Raw genomic sequence first — 24006 nt, 5'->3', positions numbered from 1 at the left:
CTAGCAGCGTGTAACCCAAATCAATGCCAGGAGCATGTATGATGAAACACAGATTTTGTGAGATTCTAGGTATTTATCCTTGTTGCTTTCTTTCTCACATTTAGAAAATATTATGCAAAGAGAAATTAAAGGGCAATGTGCTACAATAGGAAAAGGACCCTCATATACTGTGATTAAAGCTATTTTGTGACTTGACTGACTTGGTGTATTAGCATGAGGAAGAAAAGCGAGCAGAAAGAATAGCTTTCCAGGCATCACCATTCACCTAGTCAGGCCCAGCTGCCAGATTCCTCAAGGTCTGGCCAGCAACAGCCTAAATCTTTTTCCAACATTTTTGAGCAACTTGGAACATGAGTGTCATGGTCTCGATTGAGAGGCACCAGCTAGACCTTTCCTCTCACCCCTGGACTGCCTGGAGAACAGAGCAGCCAAAGGAGTTGAGGGCCACGGACCATCTTCCCCTGTCTCCTCTATGTTGCTTATCAAGGGCTGTGGCTGGCAGGGCTCTCTACGTGTTTCTAGTAGGCTAGTCGCTTGAGTATAAAGCCATTTCTGACTGCAAAAGATACACCCTGCTTTCAAGCAGCTCTGTTCTGAGCAACAGAGAATTCATCCTGCTGAGATGGTGGTGCTGACGGGGATAACATTGCCACCATACATATGTTTTGGTACTATTAACCATGCTCCTTTCCCGTTTGCTCCACAGATCCTATGTGGGAAAGAGATCCCTCGCTGGGTGAACCGCCTGGCCTACTTCAGCTCGTGCATCCCCTTCCTCCAGAGCTGCCTCCCCAAGGAGTGGCTGACCCCAGCAGCCCTGCAGAGCCACATCAGCCTCGGCCTCCACAAGGAGGAGCAGGGGGACACAACAGACGAGGAGTCTCCCTCCACCTCTGCAACCCCCTCAGCCTCAGGCACCTCGCGAACCTGTAGACATACCCGTGTCTAAGCTGTGCCCAGTATGCCCTTGAACACCATTCTCCTCTCCCTAGTACTATTTCTCTCTGATGCGCCCTTTTGCATACCTTGGTTTCTCTCTCCTCTTTCTCTTTACCTGACAATGCAGCGGGAGGGAAGCCCCCTTCTACTGAGATGGTGAAGCTGCAGTCCCTTTTCAAAGGGCTGCCATGACAGTTGCTTGGCAAAATGACTGTGAACTTCAGCACTGAGCTGAGGAGTGTGGTGACTAAACTGTGTTCTTCTCCCAGGGCCTCTGTGTCCCTCGATCCACAGTGAACTGCTGGCTCTCTAGGGCATGAGAGCATGCATATGGGCAGGGGATCACCATACTGTGAAGTTCCTTGTCTGGAACTGTTTTATCTTTTTATCTTTTCCCCCACCCACTTGAGCCCACCAGCCTCCTCTCCATTTTGGCTGGGGTTGCCATTCCCCTGCGTCATATTTCCTGCCCACACCCACTGAAGGAAGCAGAGCCAGAGCTCAACTTTCTTATCTCTTAGACCAGCAACAAGCTCCAGTCAGCCCTCCCCCCTTTTGTAATTATCAGGTTTCTAAATCATTTGAAGGACAAATGAAAGGTGCTGCTGTTCTACAACCACCAGTTTTGAGTACTCAAATTTAAGACCTCGAATGACTGCTCTACTCTTGAAAACAAAAACAAAAAGAACCTAGAAAATGAATGTGTTACCGTGGCTTTTGTTTGGGATCAAAAAAGAGGACAGGGCTAGTGCTTAAAGGCAGCTACCGAGTTGGTGCAGAGATGACTGTTGGCCATATCAGTGCTCTTTGGCACAGACCCCTCTCAGTTCCCCTACTTCTAGGCAGTGTTCCTCATTTCCTCTCCTTCCTTTTTCCCCAGGTGGGGGAATCTCTCTCCTTGTTGCAGGTTGTACTTTGGGGGATGGCTCTCTGGAGCAGTAAGGTGAGGAGAAGGAATTTGCTGGGAAGTTCAGTATTTCCTTCAGCTTTTCCCTCCTGCACTCAGAGACCTAAAACAAACCACCCCTCCCCAGAATATCGTTGAGCTATCTAACTGGTGAACCCAAAGAGTGTCCACCGGTTTCCTTCAAGGTGGAGAAGGTAACTGAGGGCCATGTCAGGAAGCATGGATGACCCTCCCCATACGTGGGCCACCAAGGTGCCTTCTGTTATGTGCGCTCTTTTAGTGGCATGAAAAATACGCACAGCTGGCTCACTGGTTTCTCCAGGCTAGCTCTTGAGAAGAATTTGCCTGGTCCTTGGATGTATTTCTGCTCATTCTGATGGCTGAGGAGAAAGCTGAGGAGGAGAAAAGGTCAGATACAGCAATTCTTCCACTCAGTTACCTAACCAGAAGTTCTATTCAGAAGGTGCAGGAGACTGCCAAAGGGGAAATCCAGGCCCCCTTTCTCCCTTGCAACTCTTTTGGCTACACAAAGGAGGGTGGAAAAGGAACGTACAGAGCATTGGCAGGGGGTTGCCATTTTAGGAACATGGTTCTCAACAGCTCCTACCAAGTCAGAATTTCCTCCTTCCATCCAGAAAGAAATCCAAGCTGTGGTTGTTTCCTTTTATTGGTCACAATGAGACCAAGAGCACGCTAAGTCAAACCAGCTGTTTCTTTAGCTCAGGTATGCAGAGGTGTGTGCTCTCAGGGCTGAAGGTCCTGGCTACAAGCAGCCTTGATGTACTCATGTCTGCACTTAATGGTTTGGTGTGTGTGTGCATGGGCATGCAAGTACACACATGCACAGAGAAAGGAAGGAAGATCAAGCATGATGGGAAGTGATTGGAAGGAGAATTATAGAAAGCTATCAGACTCTTAGTGAAGCCAGAGGCTTTGAAGTGATCTATTGGCTGGAAATACAACTGTCAAAGGATGGTTGAACTCCACCTCCTCCTGTGGGAATGCATGTTTATGCAATAAAGCCTTTACAACATGCCCCCATTTTCATCCTGTGAACAAATTGCTGCAAGTTCTGCACATAACGAAAATCATACTCCTTATTAATCTTGGCTGCTCATAGCCAATACTGCATTATGAGTAATTTTACAACTCCTGGTATCCAGACATAGCACCCATCTTGATTACCCTGGCTTGTCCAGGGATGTTTAATAAGATTTCCATCCTGTTCTCCATTCTGCTGCCCAGAAACAACATTGCACAACGTATTGCTGCACACTCTGTATCCCTGCAGTCATGGCCATCGTAGCCTAAACCAGCAGTGCAAGCTCCATTTTTCTGAAGTTCCCAGGTGCCCACCAATAACCAGCAGCACGTTACGTGCAGTGGCTTTTAAAATGTCTTTTAGGTCTGTCTCTGGAGGGAAGTGAGAAGAGGCATTCCCAGAGCTTTTTTGTAGGCAGGGAAAACTGCAGTCATAAACAGCTAGCTCCTGATGCAACAAAATCCAGCCAGCCATCACCCTAACACTGCCATTCTGCACCTGAGCTCCAAAAAACATCATGTATTGAGGGCAGAACTTGGGCTCCAGTGGCACATGTTTCACAAGGAAGAGGCTCTCACAGCATTGCAAAAAGTAAAGCACTTAGTTAAGTGTTTGGGCTATACTGTAAACCAGGCAGGCAAGCTGCATTCAACAACCTTGGGAAGATGGATATGTGTTTGAAGTATTGGGAGCAACCATTGGGGCAAGCTGTCAGTATCATAAAAAACAGATATTTGTTTATCTACTTCTATGTTTGTCAGTCTGTTCATGGCAATGGGGGCCACAACAAGGATGATGAACATGAAACCTCTGCTGTAAGTCAAAACCAGAACATGTTCCAGTCTTCAAACTCTGTTCAAGGTTATTGACCAATAATGACAAGAACAAAGGGACACTGTGGAAATGAAACATACATTGATGATAGCTTTATCTCTGTAATTTAACAGCATTTTAGATTATTAAAAATGAAGACATTTTTAAAGTCTAATTTACTGTTCATCTCTGGCACAGAATGTTTCAGGCACTTTTCTTATCCTTCCAAACACAAAATTAGACTATTTATTATTTAGCTTCACATTTCCTTTCTCTCTCACTTTCCAATTCTGCTGTTTTAGATTCTAAAACCATGGGAGTGTTTTAGATACCAACAGCTATCAATAAAAACAAAAGAGCAGTTTGCAAATCTTGAAGAGAGCTCCCAATGGCATTAATACACACTCAACCCTTCTACCCATTTCCAGGAGCTTTTGTGCTCTTTTAAAGAGGAGAGGGGGAGGCTGCTGACTCTGCACGTGGGCATCAGCAGCTGTGGCTTATTTTGCTTACAGAGAGCTAACAGTATCCAAGTGAGACAGAAAGAATGAAGGTAAGGTAGAATATTAGAGTTATGAGAAAAGACAAATTGTTTCTAGGGAAAGTTAGGCTGAGAGGAAAGAGGTAAGTAATAACATCTTTTTCTCAGCACTTCTCTATCTATAATAGCAAATCTCTTAATTTCAGGATATTATTCTATGGGATGTTTTTGTCATTTGGGTTCCTCCTCCTGAGTGCGTGATTTGAGACCTACAGCTCTCAAATGCTTACAAAGTTCAGAAAGGAACAGCTTTTCTTTCAGAGAATCTGTGTGAATTAGTCCCCGAGCCTGTGCTCTGTGACAAGTTCATCCCAGTCTCAGCACAGTGCAGAGATGAACACAGAGCTGTCCTCTTGCTGTCATCACTTGCAGCTGAGAGTTCATGTTTCTGTAATTCAGGCCCATGTTGGCTTCATGTTAATGATGTATGCAAGAAGCAGTCATTTCCTGCTATATTAGTTTTTTTTATTCTTCAGTTCTGTTTGTCTCTAGTGTGCAGAGGCTTCCAGAAAAAGTTAGTGGTCACTGGACTGCAGTAATGTTAGTTTGGCTTGTTATTATGTATGTATGTTTGACTTTCCTTTTTAGTTTGTTCATGTGTGGTGGCTTGTTGACATGTTAGAAAACTTAAGTAAAGCCATGATTAATGGAGAAGACCAAAGGAAGTAATCATCAGTGCTGCATTTTCCAAAATGTTTTAAATTACTCTCTGTGTTGAGGCAGCAGCTGCCCCATTCTACTTTGTTAAAAGGGGAGCTTTCATTCTCCCAGTTCCACTCTGCCATTTCCACAGGCTACCAGCACATGGCAGAGCCTTTGGCTACAGAAATATGTGAAAATGTCACAGCTTGTGCCTGGAGGATACTTATCTTACGTGCTCTTATCCCCCAAACTTCAGCACTCTACAGCTGTGTATGTGGCTGTGGCTGAGAAGTGCTTGAGAAGATGACAGGGCACACACAATTACAACCAGGAATGAATGACTTCTGGTTCTGAGTCTCAGAGTAGACTGTCCTTTAATGCTGTCATAGCTACCTAGTTTTCAAGGCACTATAAAAGCTTCTGCATCTGTTGACTTAGTATTTTATTTTAGTGATTAATTCTGGTAGTCTCTGCTTGCAGTCTAAATAGGGCTGCTCTTCATGGGGTTATGCTTCTTATGGCTGTGGCTGTGTCCCACAGTCGATTAACCTGGCTGCCCAGGAAGAGGAGGACTCATAGTGCAGCCTTTCCCAGAGCCCATCTGCAGGCTCTTTCCTCTATCCAGTTGCCATTATGATTTTTGAGCTCTTGACTCCTCTGTCACACAATTGAAATGAACCAGGGAATCCAGTGTGATTGGGATAAGGGATAACAATGCAAGCAAACAGACACTATGGCCATGACAGTTTTCTTTCTTTAGGAAACCAGACAAAAATGAAAGACATTGTTAGTGGCTTGACCCTGAGGACTGCTTTCATCAGTGAGCTTTGATGGAAAGTTCAAAACTGCAGCAGGAGGATAGCCCTCAATGGAGGTGTGTGTTCACCTACAAAAGCTAGTGGGGACTGCATGTGTGTAGCTTAGCAGTTGTGGAACAACTTGCTTTTTGCTACAAGCAAAGATTCAGCTGGCTATGTTCTGGTCATCCACTGGGTGAATATTAACACAGCCCTCAGGTCTCACTAGGGTGTGCAGGAGTTGCATATGTTTCTCTCCAATGGCACCCTCAGTGCTTATCAATGCTGAATGGCAATGTCCCCTGCTATTCCAGCCCTGCTCTCCTTCCCAACCCTGCCAAGGCATCACAGTTGTAAGCTGCAGAAGCCACTTGCTTTCCTGACATGCCTCCATCCTAGATCAGGCCCTCAGTTCTGCAGGCTGGCTTTTGAGATGTGTGGAGGGAGGTGAAATCCCTAGGTCTCATGAGATGCAGTGCATCTGAACCAGGCAGCATTTGAATGTGTTTTTGCAGAGGGGCAGATTTTGTCTTTGACTTCCACTTTGCCCCAGCCAAGTTCTTCTGCCAAATTATCACCTGCTGAAGCACTTTTATTGTTGATCACAGAATCACTTCAGAACACAGAAAAATTTCAAGAATTTGAGTCAAGGGCTCTCACTTAAAGGTCACTGTTTTTTCAGGAGTTCAACACAAAACACATAGGTATGTTCAGTGAGGCTATCAACCCTACATATTTGAAATATGTCTCTGTTGCTGGATGTCTTTACATAATACATATGTATGCGCAATGCTAAATCTTCTCTGGTACCCAAATCACAGTATCTAGAGCTCACTGAACAAGAAAAGGCAATCCTCACCTTGCTGACAGATGGAACAGCACTCTCTTCACTGCTGGGAACGCTGCAGCAACCATCAATGCTCACATGGATTTTTCTTCATTATGCACAGCATGAGCCTTTGTTTCATCCCAAACGATTCGCTGCAGGCTTTTCCTCTTTTTTTTTTTTTTTTCCTGACAACCATCCTCTGTCACCTGACTCTGTCTGGGGAAATGTGTTCTTTGTTTCACCTTCAAGATTTTTGAAGGGAGCTTCTCCTGAGGGACTCCCTGTTTTAAACCATCTGGCCACGTGGTAGCACTGAGCTCCCCCTCAGCCTTGGGGTTATCTGGAGAGTCTTTTTCTCCCTAGTCTTTTGTTGTTGTTTTCTAATTTCTGTGGCTTCAAAGGTGTCTGCACTGACAGAAAACTCTGCTCCCTCTCTGCACACACACATACAAAAGGAACTTTATTTTAGTAGGATACTTCAGGGTCAGGCCTGAGTTACTGCAGGTTTGTGGATGGGCCTTTCATCTCACCTTTAGGGACTATGCTGTAGTAACTGTATTTTCACTATCCTAGAATACAGACTGAACTATCAGTCATTAATGCAATATTACATTCCCTTTAATATAATAACAGAGTATATCCATACAATGGTTTGTGATATTAGTAATAAGGTCTTCATAGGTGCCAAAATAATCAACACAAATAGTGTAGTGCTTAGCAGCCTACGAAGACAAGAATGCCACTGTGCTAGGTGTGGTACAAACACACAGCAAGAATAGGGTGTCTGAACAAACAGGTTTCCAGGAGGAATAAAGGGTGGGTAGATTTCATTCCACACGCCATAGGTGACAAATAAATAAATAAATAAAAAGGAGCAGAAACCCCAGAGGGGCTGCAGGTTAGTCCAGGCTTGGCAACCATGGAGCCAGATCATTTCAAGTCTCACTTCCCCTTTCAACACTCCTATGCTGTTACTAGCATCTCCTGGCTTTAAGTCCTAGCTGGTTACTTCTGCAGCAGATGCTGTGGTTCCAGACCCGTCCTTTCTTTCCCATGGATATGGTTGAAGCTGCGTATGACCTAAGCACTCAGCTACGCCAGGTGCAGGACATACGGATGTGCTCCCCAATCAAGCCTTCCATTTTTCTCCTCAGAAAAGCCACTGAGGGGATGAAATTGTCCATGGGCCAGTCCATGGACCGCTTTTTGTTACCATTAGGTACCATCATGCCTGCTGCGCATGCTCAACAACAGTCCTTCAATTCAAACAGCTTTTGTGATATGCGTATGTGGATGCGTGTGCATAACACAGAGAAGTCCAGCACATACTCTGTGGCCTTTTTTAATCAGTAACTTTAAAAAGTTTTAAAGCAGAAACCCTCTGTATTCCTGCCTAGTCTGGCAGAATGATGATTAAAAGGGACCTGCCTCCAAACAGAAAACTGAGAGATAAAAACAGGAGTCAGAAATTAGTGTAAATGCCACTCGTTTGAGCAAGCCCATTCCAGAAGCAAACGCTCTGGCCCAGGAACAATGTTCAATTTGTACCCGAAATTTCCTGGAGTTTTGACAGGACTTAAATCTGGGCACCTGCTTCAGTGTGTTACAACAAAACGAGGCACCCACAAAGCGCCTCTTTGTGCTCAATAAGTTTCTCACAGCTCAAGGGAGGCCAGAGGCGGCGGCGTCTGGTGTGGGCATATTTGGGCACACAGCTTAGGCTCAGCCTCCTCCAGAGAACAGCGAGGGGGAGGCTGGCAAGCTGCTGCCGGAGGGCGGCGGCGGCGGCTGCATGTCGCCCCGCCGCCCCCTCACGCTGGCGAAGGGCCTAGCACAACGCCCCCGGCCCCGCGGCCGTGGAGAGCGCGGCCGCCGATTCCGTTGCGCGACCCGGAGAAAGAGAAGAGGCGCCGCAGAGGCTCCGCCCCAGCCGCGGGGACCGCCGGCGACAGCGGAACCAAGCTTCTCCGGGCGCGTTGCCCCGGCGCGGGGGGGACCGCTGTGGCGGGCGGACTCGCGCTCTCCCGGAAGTGCTACGGAAAGGGCCGGAGGCGTGAAGGAGCCGCTCGGGGCCTATGGGTCGGCAGGGCTCATGGAGCGGCTCCGCAGGCTGTGGAGGGGCCGAACGATGACTTTCGGGATCCCCCTGTTGGTGAGCAGCGCGGGGCGGGCGCGCCGCTTGCGGAGAGAGCGGGTGGGGGCGGCGCCGCCGCGGCGGGCCGGCAGGGGTCGGTGCGTGCCCGGCGCGTGCCCGGCGCGGCGGCCGCCTCCCGCGGGGGGGGAGGGGAGGAGACGGGGGCGTGGCCTCGCGCGAGCCCCGCCCCGCGAGTCGTGGCGGCGACCCGTGGCCGCAGGCCACGCCCCCTGCCGCCACTCCTTGGGGCCGCGTGCGGCGCGGAGCCGTTGGCGCTGCGGTTACCGCCCTCAGCCACGCCCCAACGGCCGGGAGCGGCTGCCCCATCACGTGCGCAGAGCGTGTGTCGGCGGGTTTGCTTCAAACGCTGCTTCTGCGTCTCTGTAAACTCCTTAGCTGTATAGCTGCGTTTAAGCCCCGACTGCAGGGTTTGTCTGCTAATCTGAAGGTTTAAAGACAAGGAAAGATTTTATGAGTTAAATGACTTCATAGGTTATAGTTACGGTTGGGGTCGAAGTGATAGGTGAGGCACAACTAGTTAGATACTTGAGATTGGAAAAAATCACTGAGGTCAGAGGGATAAAACAAAATTACAAGATGGACAGCATAATATAAAATAGTTCACACTTGTCTGTGCTAAATGCTTATGCACACTAGAGGAAAAATTAAATGCTTTTAGGTAAAAGCAGCAGCAAGGACAGGTTGGTGGGAAGATTCTATTGACGCAACTCATGTCTCTTTTCTGCTTAAACAATTTGTTCATAAAAAATAAATTTGAAGGTGGACAAAGAACAGGGCAAAGGATAATTCCACTATTTTCAATACTGTTATAGAAATTAATGGCATCCTCAAACTTTGAACAGCACACCTCAGCAAAACTAAGTGGTCCAAAGAATGACAGTGGCACAGTGGCACCTATTAAAGTTAAGGCCATCTTATTTTAAGTATGCATTGAAAAGGTTAAGGTTGTTTATTTTAAAGTGATCCAAGTAAGTCACATGACTGAAGTCTGTAGGATAAGGAACTTTAGTGGAAATATAAATTGAACACATCTTAAAATATTGATAAAGGCACTTGTAAGAAATGAGAACTAATAAAACAACTCTACTATTATAAAAAACAGCTGCATGGACCATTTGGATCAGCAAATCCAATCCCTGGTTTTGCGGACAACCTCGTTGTGTAACACCTTTCAAAAATGGACCAGGCACAATGTTAAAGCTTTTTAGATATCCTACTGCATGCATATATACCTAAAAGACTGTCTAGAACTTTGCTTTTTTGATGATTAGAATTAAATTAGCTTGTTCTCTAATTTTTTGTGTGTATTTTTGAGTGTTCTGACACTATTTAGTTTAATAATACCCTGCTTGGATGTTTAAGGCTGGAAGTATGTTTTAGGTCACAGTCCTGTTCTTTGCCAGATTATTACAGACTCTTCTTTTGAGGTTCACTCCTTTTTTTTTAAAATGAGGAGAACCCAAGCAGTTCAATAGGGTTCAGCTCAATTTAACTCTGTAAAGGATTTGGAAAAAAAACATTACATGATTGAATTGTAGGTGCTTAGAATGTGATGATCTTGTGGGGAGAAAAAGTCACTGTAGTTTTGCAGTCATATATCAGATTTGATATTTGATAGCTTAACTCGTGTAAGTAGGTGAGGAAAAGCAGTTTGTGCTAGATGTTGACTTTGATAAAGCTTCTGACCTTACCTTCCACATGAGAATTGTGCAATTGTACATCTGGAGAAAGTATGGCAAAGATGTGTCTTTACATTTTCATTTGTGTTCTCAGAGGATTAAAATGATATTATAAAATGTAGTTATTAATTGTCTTCCAAGTTGAGAAGGCATCTTATGTGTTATGGCTCCTGGAGGAATCTGTCTTCGGCCTGCCGCTCTTGAATATTGCAATCGACAGCTTGGATGATGGCATAAATTTTATGGGTGATACTGTAAGCAGCTTGGTAGATATGATCAGAATTTTGACAAAATGTCTGGAAATAAGATGAAATACAACAAAGACAAGTGTAAAGAGCTAAATTTAGGAAGAAGAAAAATATCTGAAAGAATGGGGAATAATTGTAGGTAGCAGGAATGAGGAAAGAAATTGGATTGTAATGTTGTAAAACAATAGAAATGTCATTATAAGATGCAGAAACTGATGTCAAAAGTAAAATAAAACATGGAACTCTCTTCCAGTCAACTCAAAAGTTGCCAGCTGGAGTTATTTTCCAGCTTTGTGGTACCATTGTAAAGAATATGGTGACAAACTCTGGAAAGTCTAGAGGAAAGCAACATAAAAGGTGTGGAATGCATTCTGCCAATGAGGGAATGCTTGAAGGACTTCATTTATTTTAGAGAAATTTGAGAAGTTCAGTACAGCTCTTTGTGTATGGAGGATTGTGATTGTTTTTCATATCCTGTGAAAGAAGTACCAAAATATATCAATGTTAGTTCAGATGTTAGGAAAATATTTCTTTTTGGTAGGATACAACACTCATAATCCATACTTTGCAGTTTTTAAGAAGAGGTCAAACAGTCATCTGTCAGAGATGTTGTAGATATTCTTGGTTCTGCTTTGGTGCTGGAGCTAGGACTTCAACTTTCCAGACCAAAGTATATCTATGATTATCCTTTTGCATGCACGTGCACAAATGTGTATTAAAAGTATTTCCTCTTTTTTAGTGTAAATTACCTTGATAATTTTTCTATGTTCATTTGAGTTTGGCGCTGTTAGAATATTTAAGTGTAGACGGGTATTTCTTAGTTGATCTGTAAAACCTCAAACTGACAACAGCTTTCAGAGTAAGATGTGTAAATCACAGTTTTCAGTCATGCTTTCTCAGAAGACAAGAATGTTTTTTTTATGAGTACCAGCAGTACTGTGGGGACCAGGAATTAAATCTGCCAGAAACTTTGATTAATGAATGATGTTTTCTTTAACTCTGTAAACTTTGCACATAGGGTATCTCTGCATGGCATAATAGTATGCATGTAGAAGAGTGATGTAACCTGGCATGCAGTATCTTAACAGCTTGAGTGCTACAGGGTGTGTAGTCCTAAAGCATTAAGATGATTACATCTGTGTAGATGTTGGAATGAACACTAGTCACCTTACAGATGTATCTGAAAAACTTACTATAGTGTTGGAGGGCTGTACTGTCTCTGTGATCTGGTAACTTGCACATCTTTGTGTCAGCTATATTGCCATTTCTCTGTTTCCTATTATGGTAACGTGAACTTTTTCCTTACCACCTGAAGCTTAATTTACAGGATACTGGGTTCTTTCTCAGGAGGAGAGCTTTAGTCACTGTTGCTTCGTCTTCCACAGTGAACTGTGCCTGACCAAAAGGGATGTGTCTACCTATGTCCTCTTACAGCTGTTATGCTTTTGTAAGATCCTGAGACAACAAGGCTGTTTGGCATTGCAGCTAGTGGATCTGGTGTCATACTGGTCTTCTGAGACACTTAAAATGTAAGGTTACTTCTGCAGTGCAGTTAAAACACCTTAAGGTTGCTGTAAGTCATTGTTTTTGGACAAGTATAAATTGTGACTCCAAGTCATTGAGGAAACATGTTTAAGCTTCAAAACTGCAAACCAATAACAGTTTTTAAAACATGCATTAAAAGACACTATCTGCTGAGCTTGCATTTTCTGACACTTGGATTTGTGGTTCCATGTTTGTCTTATTCCAGCCAAGGGTCTTTAAGACTCCTTAAGCTGCAAAAGGAACATACAAATGCAGTTTCAGTTCCACTGGAACATGTTATAAGGGAAAAATTGAATCTTTAGGGTCTGAAGTGGCATTTTAGCAGATAGAAAATGTATTCTGTGGCTTGGTTGTTGATTTGTATTTCGTCGTGCGCATAAAATAAATATGTTTTGCTATATGTAGTGTCATAAGTTTCAAAATTGCAGCATCTTGCAACAGTCTCTATATCTATAGCTGTGGATTCTGACTTCTTTTCATTTTGCTGGGTTTTTTTCCTCCTTCCACCCCATAATGAACATGTTTTTAGAAATATTTCCCTTGTGTATTTCCTTCTCCATCAGGATCTAGACTTTGGTGTTTTAAATGCTGTTCAAACTGTTGCCATAAGAGAAGATGGGCTAGTTTGGAACTGCAGAAAGTTTTTCTGTGAATAAACGTTTCTAAAATCTGTTTCCATCAGTGTTTATGCACACAGACTGTACTAAATTGTCACATACATTATTGCTTGAACAAGGCAAGCTTACTTCAATCAGCATGATACATACAGGACAAGAAGAAAGGTCAGACTAAAATGAAACACTTAACAGTGCTGCAGCAATGTGGTCAGTGCTCCCAGGCACCATTAGAGAATGGCAGTGGCATCTCACATCCTTGTTAATGAACCAGTTGTCTGAATTTTTTTGACTAGAAGAAAGGAAAAAGCATCTCCCAAATATCAGAACCTGAATATATGTGTCTGTGGGTTCATTCTGTTCACTGGTGAAGTCTGGGTCCTCTGCAAGCAATGACCGGTACTCAGAAATATTTTGAAGTGGTATTTTGTTGTGCTGAGTATTAATGAAAGTCTTACATGGCTAATATGTAGGAAAACTCACTAGGTTATTATAATTTAAATATATTTAAATAACTGGGTGCCCAAAGATTTCTTTAAATTAAACATTCCTGATTCATTTCATTAAAAGCTGATGAATTCTCAATCCTTGACTGTTGAATATTAGACATACTTTTTCCCCAATGTTTTTGGAGGATCTGGCTGTAAAAGAAGATATGAAAGCTTAGAAATAAGGAAAACTCTTCCTAGGAGTAATCATGTTTCTGAGATCTATTGCTACCGTCAGTGTCTGTGTATAAAGACTGTTATTACATTATCTTCTGATAGTGTATGAAAACTGATTACTGCAGTCAGCATTTTTCACTTTTAGTTGTCAGTGTTATCATTCTCAACATCATTCATATTATCACCTTGAACAATTCATAATGTTGAATTACAGGATTTTTATTACTATACGTTACTTCATGTAACTTTACAATAAAATTTGTTATATGCAGAATGCTTAATTTAGATCTTAATATGCTTTTGAGAGATAAGCAGAAGTTAACATTTACTCATGAGAAGAAAACTCTGGCTTCTGATATTTGAAGATGAATTGTGATTGCCTGTAAAAGCCCACTAGTATTACATCTGTAGCCTAGAAAAGCAATAAGTATAAAACTATTTTTAGAATTTTAAAATAGTTGCTCCCAATCAGTGATTCACATACTGTCAGTGTTAATGTTTCTGTGACTCGTATTCTAAATATTGCTTAAGTTTATGGTGAGATATGTCCTCATCTTATGCTGTTCTTCTGCTTCACATCTATTCATCTATGTACATGTAAATCCACAGTGGAGTGTGGAACTGTTCCAGACAAAACCATCCTCTGAACTGTCTGTGCCAGAGTGGAAGCCAGCATGCTCAAGCTCAGTGGGCTTCTGTGGATTCTAGTTTTTGCAGTCTGCATTAGCTGACTTCCGTCTTTCATTTGACTGTCAAGTCTTCAAATTCTTGAGCTTGTTTTTTGAATCAGTGCCACCTTTTTTTTTTTAATTCCTAATCTTTGAGTACTATTTTCCAGATAAACGTTTGACAAACACGTAGGCACCTTTTAGTACTCCAGATTTCCCCTCTGTTTCATTTTAAAATAAAAAGTGTATTCATGTTGTTTAATGCTGTTAGAATGGACTAATCTGACGCTTGGGGGAGTGAAGTTCCTTTCTGAGCCTCAGAAAAGAAACATAAGCACAGACCTCCCTATTTTCCACTCCATATATATTGTCCTGCTGTAAGTCTCCACCTTCTGCAGGGGCAAGTGAATGTAAAGATGTAAGGTTAATATTAATTGTATAGTACATTCAGTCTTCAGCCCCTGTCCAGCACTGTCAACTGGGGGGGGGGGGTTATTTCTTGACCAGTAGTCGTCTCTTTTTGTGTTTCTTAACGTAGATATGAGTTTATCGTTGTTTTGACAAAGAACATCAGGTTGCCATCACATGAAAACAGTTTCTCATCACAGTGTACTTTGGCTAGATTTTAACCTATGAGTAATGAGAATGATAATTTTTATAAGAAATAGAACTTTAACTTTTTAGAATTTTATGAAGAGAGGGAGAGTGGTATTCAGAAACTGCAGCTTGACTGCTATAACAGACTTGGTTTTCAAACAGCTGCAGCTGCTGAGTGAAATTCCCTTGTCATCTGACCAGTCCAAATACTGTATATGATGTAAAATGACAACACTGTGGCTGAAAATGCCAATTTTTGCTAATTCTCACACCAGTGAACATATGGGTTGCTGCCTCTTCTGTATTGTTCTCAGACTGGTTTATACTAAATGCATTTTCTGCACTCTGCCACCTCTTATGAAATGGACGTTTTCATGAACAAGGGTTTTGTTTTCTTCCTAGGACATGGAATAGTAGCACTGAAAGTATATGGCCTGTTTCTGTTTTACTTTGTGGCCTGTAGCCATTTATATTTGCAGTCTTCAGGATCACTGCTTTGAACGTACATTGTATTGATCCAAATAAGCTGGTACCTTGGATCAAGTTTAATGCTCTGCACAAAGTTCCATATTGTATAAAACTATATTGTTCTACTCTACCATGGTGTTACCAGTGGCTCCAGTTTATACCACCTGCTCTCTTGGGGTTGCCAGCATGGTATCACTGTGGTCATATATTGGCATATTTCATTTGCTGTTTTTGCCATGTAATGCAGCTCAGTCTTTCTGCAATTTGTGGATTCTATCATACACATAAGTCAGTGCATTCTCATATTTTGTCCTGTATTTGAATCAAATCAGTGTTAAGGCATTTGTAGTTTTTGTTTTGTTTTTCCCCCAAAGGAGGCCTCTGACCTGAACTGAAAATAATTTCCATCTGCTGCAGAAAAGGAGGAGGAGGACACCCTATTTTGCTTGGGCATGGGGGGATGAGCGGAGGGAGGATTTAGTAAGTTTCTGAGAAAAGGCTGCATTGTTTTTATCCCTTCTTAGCAGTTTCAGCATTAGAGCCAAGTGTGGAAATGGCTGTGGAAAATAAACACTCAGAGTTAGGACTCTGAGGGGGGCGCTTCAGGTCAAAGTTACTTGCCTAGGTTTTTTGTGGGACTGGCAGTTTGCAGTGCTGCTGCCCAAACTCCTTTTTTTAGGGAATAAATAAGAGACTTCAGTCTTCTGGGCATTCAAACTGGCATCTTTCACCAACCCTGAACTGCATATGCGACAGTTCTTTAAAAAGAAAACCCCAAAAACCTTTTAACTGTGATCACTGCAAACTGAAATAAAATCATTGACATGGCTGTTAAGGTTTTGAAGCTGCATGATGAATAGCTGGAGGGTTTTGCTGTAGCCATACTGAAGAAGAGGCTAGAAAATTACCATGTTCCTTCTCCAGTGATATTTATTGTAATGTTTTCCTGCTTTCTTTCCACCAATGCATAATCTGTGTTGCCACCACTGAATACTGTGATATGATTAATTTAGGGATTTATGACAAAAGGAATGTAATTTTGTAATCTGGCTTTCACAATCAGTGCTACAGCAGGAATGAGTCTCTCTAGCAACAGGGATGCTATAATACAGCAAATTGCTAGTGATGCCAGAGAAATAGTTTCTTGTTATTTTGTTAACCTAAGGGGCTGAAGATGGCTGCTTCAGATTATGCAGGAAACTAAAAAAGCAGGGATCTGCTGTAAATGCAGGTTCTTGTGGGTTCCTCAGTGAACAGCTCATTGTAGTTGGTGACAAACACGAGCATTCTCCATCCTAAGGTGCATCTAAATTATCAGTCTGATGCCATCTATAACTAATTACTTAACCTACATCCCAATGGAGAAGTGAACAAATAGAATTTTTAGAAGAATGTTATTAAAAAGAATTTTATGTCAGTTTTTTAACATAAAACATTTATTGAGGTTGCTGAATGTATGTGACAGATGGTGCTCTTATGTCACATCCTGTCTTTCATTTTATTTTGCAACATGCAAGTCTTCCATGCATGCATAATTACATTACAACAGTGTGAGGGGGGTTGTGTAGTCACTGAGACATAAAGGAATAATCCAGTGCTTAGGTCTTTAATGAGGGATTGTGCTAGCAGTACTGTCAAGCTGTTTGCGCTAAATAGTGTTAAGTGCTGGCTACCTAGTAAGTTTTATGATTCTACCTTTTTAAGGAAAGCTTCAGTGTAAAGAAAAAAGTGAAAACATACTATCACTTCATCCATCTGCTAAATACATTCAAATAACTAGACAGATGATATTAATTACATAATAACATTTCTTCTTTCCATATCCTGTATCACATAAAACAATAGCAGTTCCCTCACAGTAAAGAGTGCAGTTACATTTGAACCTTCCAGGTTGGGTAATCTTTAGATGTACATGTCCCGTCATTTTATGAAGTAAGCCAGGTATCTGTATGATTCTAACACTGGAATGAAGAAAAATACATCCTAGTATTCATTATATGTGGAATTACTCCTCCGCTTTCAGTTAACTGGAGTGCTAACTGGTGTCTAACTTCATTACAACTTTTTCAGCCTGATTGTTTTATTTGTATTTCATCCTGAATAGCTTCTGCTAGGATTTGTCCTGTGTTTTTTATGTCCAGATTAGTGGATGGAAAATACTGGACTTTGCTTTTGTCCTTGGCTTAAAGTGAGATCATGGGCAAATTCATCCACTATACTGCTATAATAACTTCAGAGTGTTTATCAAAGGATTCAGAAATTGTTATCTCCATCTTACAAATAGGGAAACTAGAAACATATGTGAAATGTACAGAATATATAAAGCTGACAAGCTAATGTTGCTGGAATGTTTCTCTTGAGGCTTGGCACACCTCTGATTATTCTGACCGCTGAATCTTAATGTTTCATTGTTGTTTGTATGTATGTATTCTTCCATAAAATACAATTAACGTAAATGAAGGTAATGAGGACATCTTTCCTCATAATGCAAAGGAGAAAGCAAACACTTAAACCAAGAGTAACATTTCCACTCAACAAATTATGTCACCAAGTCCTGTATTACCTTTAATACTATTATAGTTACATAAACTCATTGATACCCCCTTGTTTTATCTTCATTTCTTTTTAATGGCCTTTGAACACAGTTTTCAAAAATATAATTCATTGAATAGCTGCCCATTGCTGTTATAGCTTGTGTAGATCAAGACAATTCATGTTCAGTGTTGTCAGCTAACTGCATTGATGTGCTGTTGGCTGATTCAAAGTGTTGACTATAACTGATTCTGATACCCTTTTGCAATAAAATCTTAGACATTATGTTTGGTTTTGCAGAACTTTGGTCAAATAAGATTGTAAAACATTACTTATATTTTTATGCATCTTCTATGCTTTTGAAAATTATGCTGTATCAAATAATCTTAATCCTGACCTTCCAGCATTACGCTGTTTAATATTTTAGTGACATTTGTAATTTCTTACAGCACTGATGTGCTTTGATTCTGATACAGCTGAACTGATGTTTCATTGTAGTATAAATCACCCATTGCAGTAAAGTGTAAAGGCAGCCATACTGATGTCCATGTTAAGTGAATTGTGCAACTTGCCAGGCTATGAAGACTGCTCGTGTGGTATGAAGAGCAAAAGTAAATCAGAATCTAAGCTTTTTGTGCCTTTACTAGTATAAAGGTGGTGTGAGTAAAATTACAGTTTCAGGCCAGAACCTGTCTTAAGGAACAGAGGTGTATGTGTATCAACTTCTTTATCATTTGTATAGCTACAAATGTAAAATACAGTATATAATAAATTGTTGTTGTCAAAAAGTGACAGGATGTGATGAGACAAAATACCTAGAGTAGGACATGGCTTACTTCATGCAACAACCTTGCACGGTTCTAAATGGTCAAAGCTAAAGAATGTGGTAATTCTTTATTAATTGGAAAGTGGCTTCCCTAAGCGACAGTGTATCTTTTCATTATGTTAAGTAATAGCTAGATTATGAGGAATAGGCCAGTTAAAGGTCTTCCATCTGTTCATACTGCGTTTCAGAATGGTATACGTGATGCAAGTTTGTTGCTGGGCGAACTATTTTTTAATAGGTATCTTGAGCAATTACTGCTTTCTACCTAGGTTAATTGCTGTGTACTGAAACCCTTCCTAGCGCAGCTGCTATAGCCATTCTTTGAAAACATGCTAATATACACAGAGATGATAAACTACAGTTTGTGACAGCTGTAAACTTTTCTATACTGCCTCCAATTTCTGTTCGTTAGGGCATGAAGTTAGTTATGTTAACCCTTAGGCTGTTTATTAGCATAGTACTCATTAGCAATTAAAGAAGACCAGTTAAAATTTATGCTGAGATGTCAACCATATTAGAATTCAATTATTGTCTGATCCTTGAGACTTTGAGCATTTTGTGTTACCGTATCTGCAGCTGACAAATCCTCTGCTTTGATTAAATAAATCTTGAGTAATATTCAGGTTCCTTTTAACCATTTTAAAGATTTTCATTTTCTGTTATCAAAATACTGACACGAGGAGGAGAATTTTTTCTTTTGTATTAATACCTTCTTTTCAATTCTGTATTTTGGTGATTGAATGTTTGCAAGAGCATCATTAATTCTTTGAATAGTAATGGTACTTGTATGGTGCCACCCAATTTTGGGTAGGTCAAATTTGTAATCACTAAAAATTACTTGCTACCACATGATATTTTTCTGATTGGCTTTTTGAAATTGTAGTTCTGAGACCTAGCAGCTAGATGTTCCTATCACAAAATTTTGATCTATTTGTTTCTAATTGTCAACTACATTCTCAGCCTTATCAAAATGGCCAAGACAAAAGGAGTTTGTGGAGCCTTTAACGCCTGGCTGCTGGTCAGGTGTCCCCTGCTGTGTGAACAGAGAACATTAGTTTCTGGGGTACCAATCTGTAGGCTTTGTGAGGTTTTGTGGCTTCACTGGCATGAACTTGGGATAGCATGATGTTTGGAAAGAGCATACATTTTGACTATCTGTGCAGCATAGTTGTAACAGTTACTGAACGCAGGCCGTTGCTATAAACCTTACACATTTCTTGTAATTAGCCGGCATTCTGTAGAAAACACCTACCAGTTGCATCAACAGCTTTTAATGAAGGAATATAGCAGTAATGTGGTGTGACAAAATAGGGTATTTTTTTATAGCTCAGGTCCTTAGAGCTTCCTTATGCTTCCACCTTCCCTAGATGTGCAACTCTTTGAAGCCTTTTGGCCTTCTGTGCATCTGCCAGGGGGCCTTAACAGAGAACAGCAGACGGAGCCTGTCAGATCAGAGCAAGAGCATAAGCCCCAATTCTTCAACACAGTAGCTAGATTTTTAAGCTAATTTCTAAATCTTTAATGGTGTTTTGTTAACAATACTTTATCTTTTGGTTGATCTGTGCATTTCTAATGATAAAGGTGCATAGTTTTATGATATCCCTCTGTCATACAAAACAATAATGTATTTTTTATTCAGATTTGAAATTTTGCCTTCCCCCATTTTTTCCCTTTATTATTCTTTTTTATAAGCTTCACAGGTGTGGAGGGAATTGCAAGGCAGCTAATGAGGCAATAATAAAGATGCAGGTGCACTGGATTTGATTTCTTAGCCTACATGATAATGTGTCATTGAACCACAGTTCCAATCATGTAGTTTATTTCAGAAGCTTAATTGGATCTTTTATGTACAGACATCAGTATAAGTCAACATGGTGTTGTTACTTCCCCATTAAAGTTTGAAAATGTTGAGAATAAATCCCATGGCAGTGAGGTAAAGGTTCCTGTGCTGCAGTTATGTCAGGAAGCCATATGGGAAGGAAAAAAAGAGGGGTGGGGGAGGAAGCCCCTGGAGAATTTGAGTCATGAAGCAGCTCTTTCTCTATGGGAGAGGATGTCTGTGAAATCTGTTGGCCCAGAGAGTGTAAGAGAGCCCTGACATCCCAGGTACTCCCCTTTCTCCTATACATGTATTCCGCTGAGGTTGTTATCTTTAGTTCCTGGTGTTTCTGTTCCAAGAATAGTAGGGTCTTTTGTAAATGCAGTGGGTCAGTATGCAAAGCATTTATTTTATTTTTATTTTTTAATATTCCAGGCACATCTGTTTTTATTTTATTGTTTTTCAGCTGTACCTTGTTGGTGGATCTTTTGGACTCCGTGAATTTGCTCAGATAAGATATGATGTCCACAAACTTCATGGCAAGGTAATTAAAATGGTTTTCCTTATTTTTCATATATATTCTGATTTGTAAAGAATTGCAGGAACAAGCAAAGAATTGGTATTGGGGATTTGCCTTTCACCACTGGGCCCAGGGCTATAGCTGGGTCTCTTAGGTAATGAGTACTGTAGATAACAATGAAGAGGTTGAAATGATGATAGCTCTTTTTATTGTCTGTGAAGCTGACGAACAGCAATACTGCAAAAGTTCTGTCCCTTCAGTTGATTATATGTGGCAGTTCTGAATTCCTATAAAGGAGGTCACATTTAGAAAGAGGTTATTACAAAGATTTCATATGTGATTTAGACTAAGAAAACAGTGATATTTTAAAAGGTGCCCAATAACGTTTCAGTTCTGTTTTCAAACAACACTTAGCAACTGAAGTAGATAAGGTTAAAAATGGGTCAGTGGAGATGGCCAGTTGTTGATGCTAGGTAGTCACGGTCTACTTGAAAAGATGGCTTTGAGTTGCCCAAGATAAACAAGAGCCTTAATGTTGTGCTATATCCTGTTCTTTAAGCTTTATGCAAGAAGCAGGAGCTGACTTCTCTTACTACTCTTCATCAAGTCTTTACACAGCATGCCAAAATGAAAAAGCCTTTCCTCATGTCACAAGGAAAAAGCCTTTCTTTAAATGAACTGGAAACCTTCTGACTGGGGGAAATAACTTCCTTAGGAGCACTACTTACACTTCCAGGGCCCTTGTTCTCGTTCTGAATTGAATGTAACAACTTAGCATTGATATGACCTAGCTGACTAGTAATGACCTAATTTTGTTGCATCTCATTAAAATTCCAAATTGTTTATGAAATTTTCTGGAAGGAGCATTTCATTTCAGCAAGAAGTAATAATTGGTTTGCTTTCTCCAACATTTTGATACCCGAGTCTTCCATTGCTGTGCAGAGAGGCTTTCTGTTTTCCATGTTGCTGCCTTGCAGATGGCATGGAGCTTTGAGATACAAGGCCCTTTGATTTTTAAAGATCATACAGCATTTCATATAAAAAGTCTTTGTGTGGAATTCCAGACAGTGTGCTTAAGAGGTCCGTTACAGTGTTTGTAACTGACAGAGGAGTGGGCTTACGGTGGCTTTCTACTGTTGTCAGGTTTGTCAAATCCTGAACTATTCAGGGTTTGAAGAACCCCTTCCTTTATTTTAGACAGTTGTAGTTGGTCACCAAGTTCCTTTAAATATTCTCCATTTTCTTTGGGTTGCACACCTAACTATGGCCTTCGAAGCACCATGTGGCCCATTCTTGCTCACAGCCCTGTATTTGGCATAGCCTGTAAGACAGGGGAGGATAATCTTACTGCTCTTTTCTCCAGTGCTGTCTTCCGAGAAGTTATTCTCTGCCTGTCTTGGGGTTTTTGGACTAGTTGAACCCTTTAGGTTTTTCTCAAACGAGATGGAGACCATAGCAGGGCAAGAACTTGCAAGTTGTATTTTTGTCGGTTCCTTGGTCAGATTCATGCTCTGTGAATTGGCTTCCATGATCTGCAGTATGTCCGCAGCCCATAGAAAACCATGGTAATAGCTCTGCTTGTTCAGATATATGAGGCTCCTTGTCCCAGCATTTATAGTCAAGGGAAACATCATTGAATTAGACAGTAGTACATGAAAGCTCTGAGGGGAAGCTGCTACACCCTGGAGTTCTTAAGCTCTGAACATGTAAAAGAGGACAGCTGGATTCTACTATAGCTTGTATTACTTAAGGGCTGCAGCATCTCTTTTCTGTTTTCTTTTTCTTTCCATTATTATTTTATTTAGGAATAGATGGAAGTTAAGTAGAGAATAATGCAGTATTGGCTGAGAACTAGCAACACCGACACTGGCCTAGTTATAGACAGACAAATCAAAGCTGTGTGTTCTGTTTCTATGTTCATAAAAACAGTTAAGAACCATTTTAATTCACAGACAGGAGAAGAGATTCGAATATATTACAACTGATAAAGAGAAGCAAACATGGTATAAAATGTCACAAATCTCAGGAAAAGAACAGTAATCTATGTAATTTAAAACAATATTGAAAATCCTGATGATCATAGCATCTGTTTGTCACTGTTCAGGATATATTTTTGGGTTAAATAAAGTATTTTGTTATATAACACACTTAGACCAGCATAAGTCCTTATCAGAAAAGGAAGGGACAAGCACTCCTTTTGGGGAGATGGGCAGTAATATGCAAATTGGAATAGACAATAAAATAAATAGGATTTTTTTGTTACAGTTGCTCCTTTGGAATAACAACAAAGCTTAATTAAGTGACACTTTTCCTATAAAGAGCTCAAAAGGTTTTCACAGAATTTAAATTAAACTTCATAGTCTCAGTGTCAGAAAAGGCAGGATTATTATTTCCATTTTACTGCTGAAGAAATGGAGGTTACAAAAAGTTAAGTAACTTGTCCAAATGCAGGCTAGGATTCATAATACCTGAGAGCCCATCTTTTTTGATTGAGTTTAAGGATGTGCAGGCTTCAGTGTACTCCCTTCTGTGAGCCTTGCTACTAGATTTGTTTCCTTGCTAATTCAGCTGTTGGACAAGATTGAGACACTCCTTTTGCGGTGTATCTCTAGTACATTTCAAATACTAAACTGTGATCCCTTCCCTTCAAAATGCTAAACTGTGATCTGTCCCCTTTTTCAGTCTAACCACTTGCACTGTGCTGAGAGGGAAACCAGATTAGTAGGCAAATTCTGAGTTGACAGTGATATTTGGGACAAAGAGTTATAGTAGAACAAATATCAGTGTTTCAGTGACTAATAGGGTTAATTGCTACTTTGAAGTCTTGTAGCCACAGTAGTGATACTGCCCATGTTATTAATGTCAGACTGCTTTTTTTTGTACTAAACAAGAATGTTTTGAAGAATTTTGCTGTGTGATGATGAACATTTCATAAAGAAGTGAAATTCAAGAGAAAGTGGTGGTTTGGATGATGGTGGGAGTATGGTTTGATGGCGATGCACAGGGCTGAGGCTAGGGTCAGGGTTGGAAGAGAGACAGATCCTAGAGCTCTACTGGAGTGGGGCCAGGAAGTGGCTGCCAAGGGTAAAAGTAGGGGCAGAGTATTCCACCCTTGTAACTTGTTCATCTGGGCCATGGCTGGGGGTCTTCAATTAGGGCT

General features: G+C 41.1%; 2 protein-coding genes across 4 annotated transcripts in view; both read left to right on the top strand.

Annotated features, from left to right (window-relative positions):
• Window positions 1-4896, top strand: part of LOC112980705 (deubiquitinase DESI2-like) — an 80951-nt gene extending 76055 nt beyond the window's left edge. For all 3 annotated transcript variants that reach the window (XM_064512523.1, XM_026095775.2, XM_026095774.2), the window contains one exon: window positions 707-4896. In XM_064512523.1, coding sequence (XP_064368593.1) covers window positions 707-949 — 243 coding nt within the window. In that variant the 3' untranslated portion in view covers window positions 950-4896. The remainder of the gene's footprint in view (window positions 1-706) is intronic.
• A 3600-nt stretch (window positions 4897-8496) lies between these two features.
• Window positions 8497-24006, top strand: part of LOC112980708 (cytochrome c oxidase assembly protein COX16 homolog, mitochondrial) — a 60959-nt gene continuing 45449 nt past the window's right edge. Inside the window, exons 1-2 of the mRNA XM_026095779.2 lie at window positions 8497-8662; window positions 20793-20870. Of these exons, the coding sequence (XP_025951564.2) occupies window positions 8603-8662; window positions 20793-20870 (138 nt within the window). The 5' untranslated portion in view covers window positions 8497-8602. The remainder of the gene's footprint in view (window positions 8663-20792; window positions 20871-24006) is intronic.

Source organism: Dromaius novaehollandiae, chromosome 5 (assembly GCF_036370855.1).
Source record: "Dromaius novaehollandiae isolate bDroNov1 chromosome 5, bDroNov1.hap1, whole genome shotgun sequence".
Lineage (NCBI taxonomy): Eukaryota > Metazoa > Chordata > Aves > Casuariiformes > Dromaiidae > Dromaius > Dromaius novaehollandiae.
Note: the sequence above shows the minus strand (reverse complement) of the source record. Positions and strands in the feature narration are given on the sequence as shown.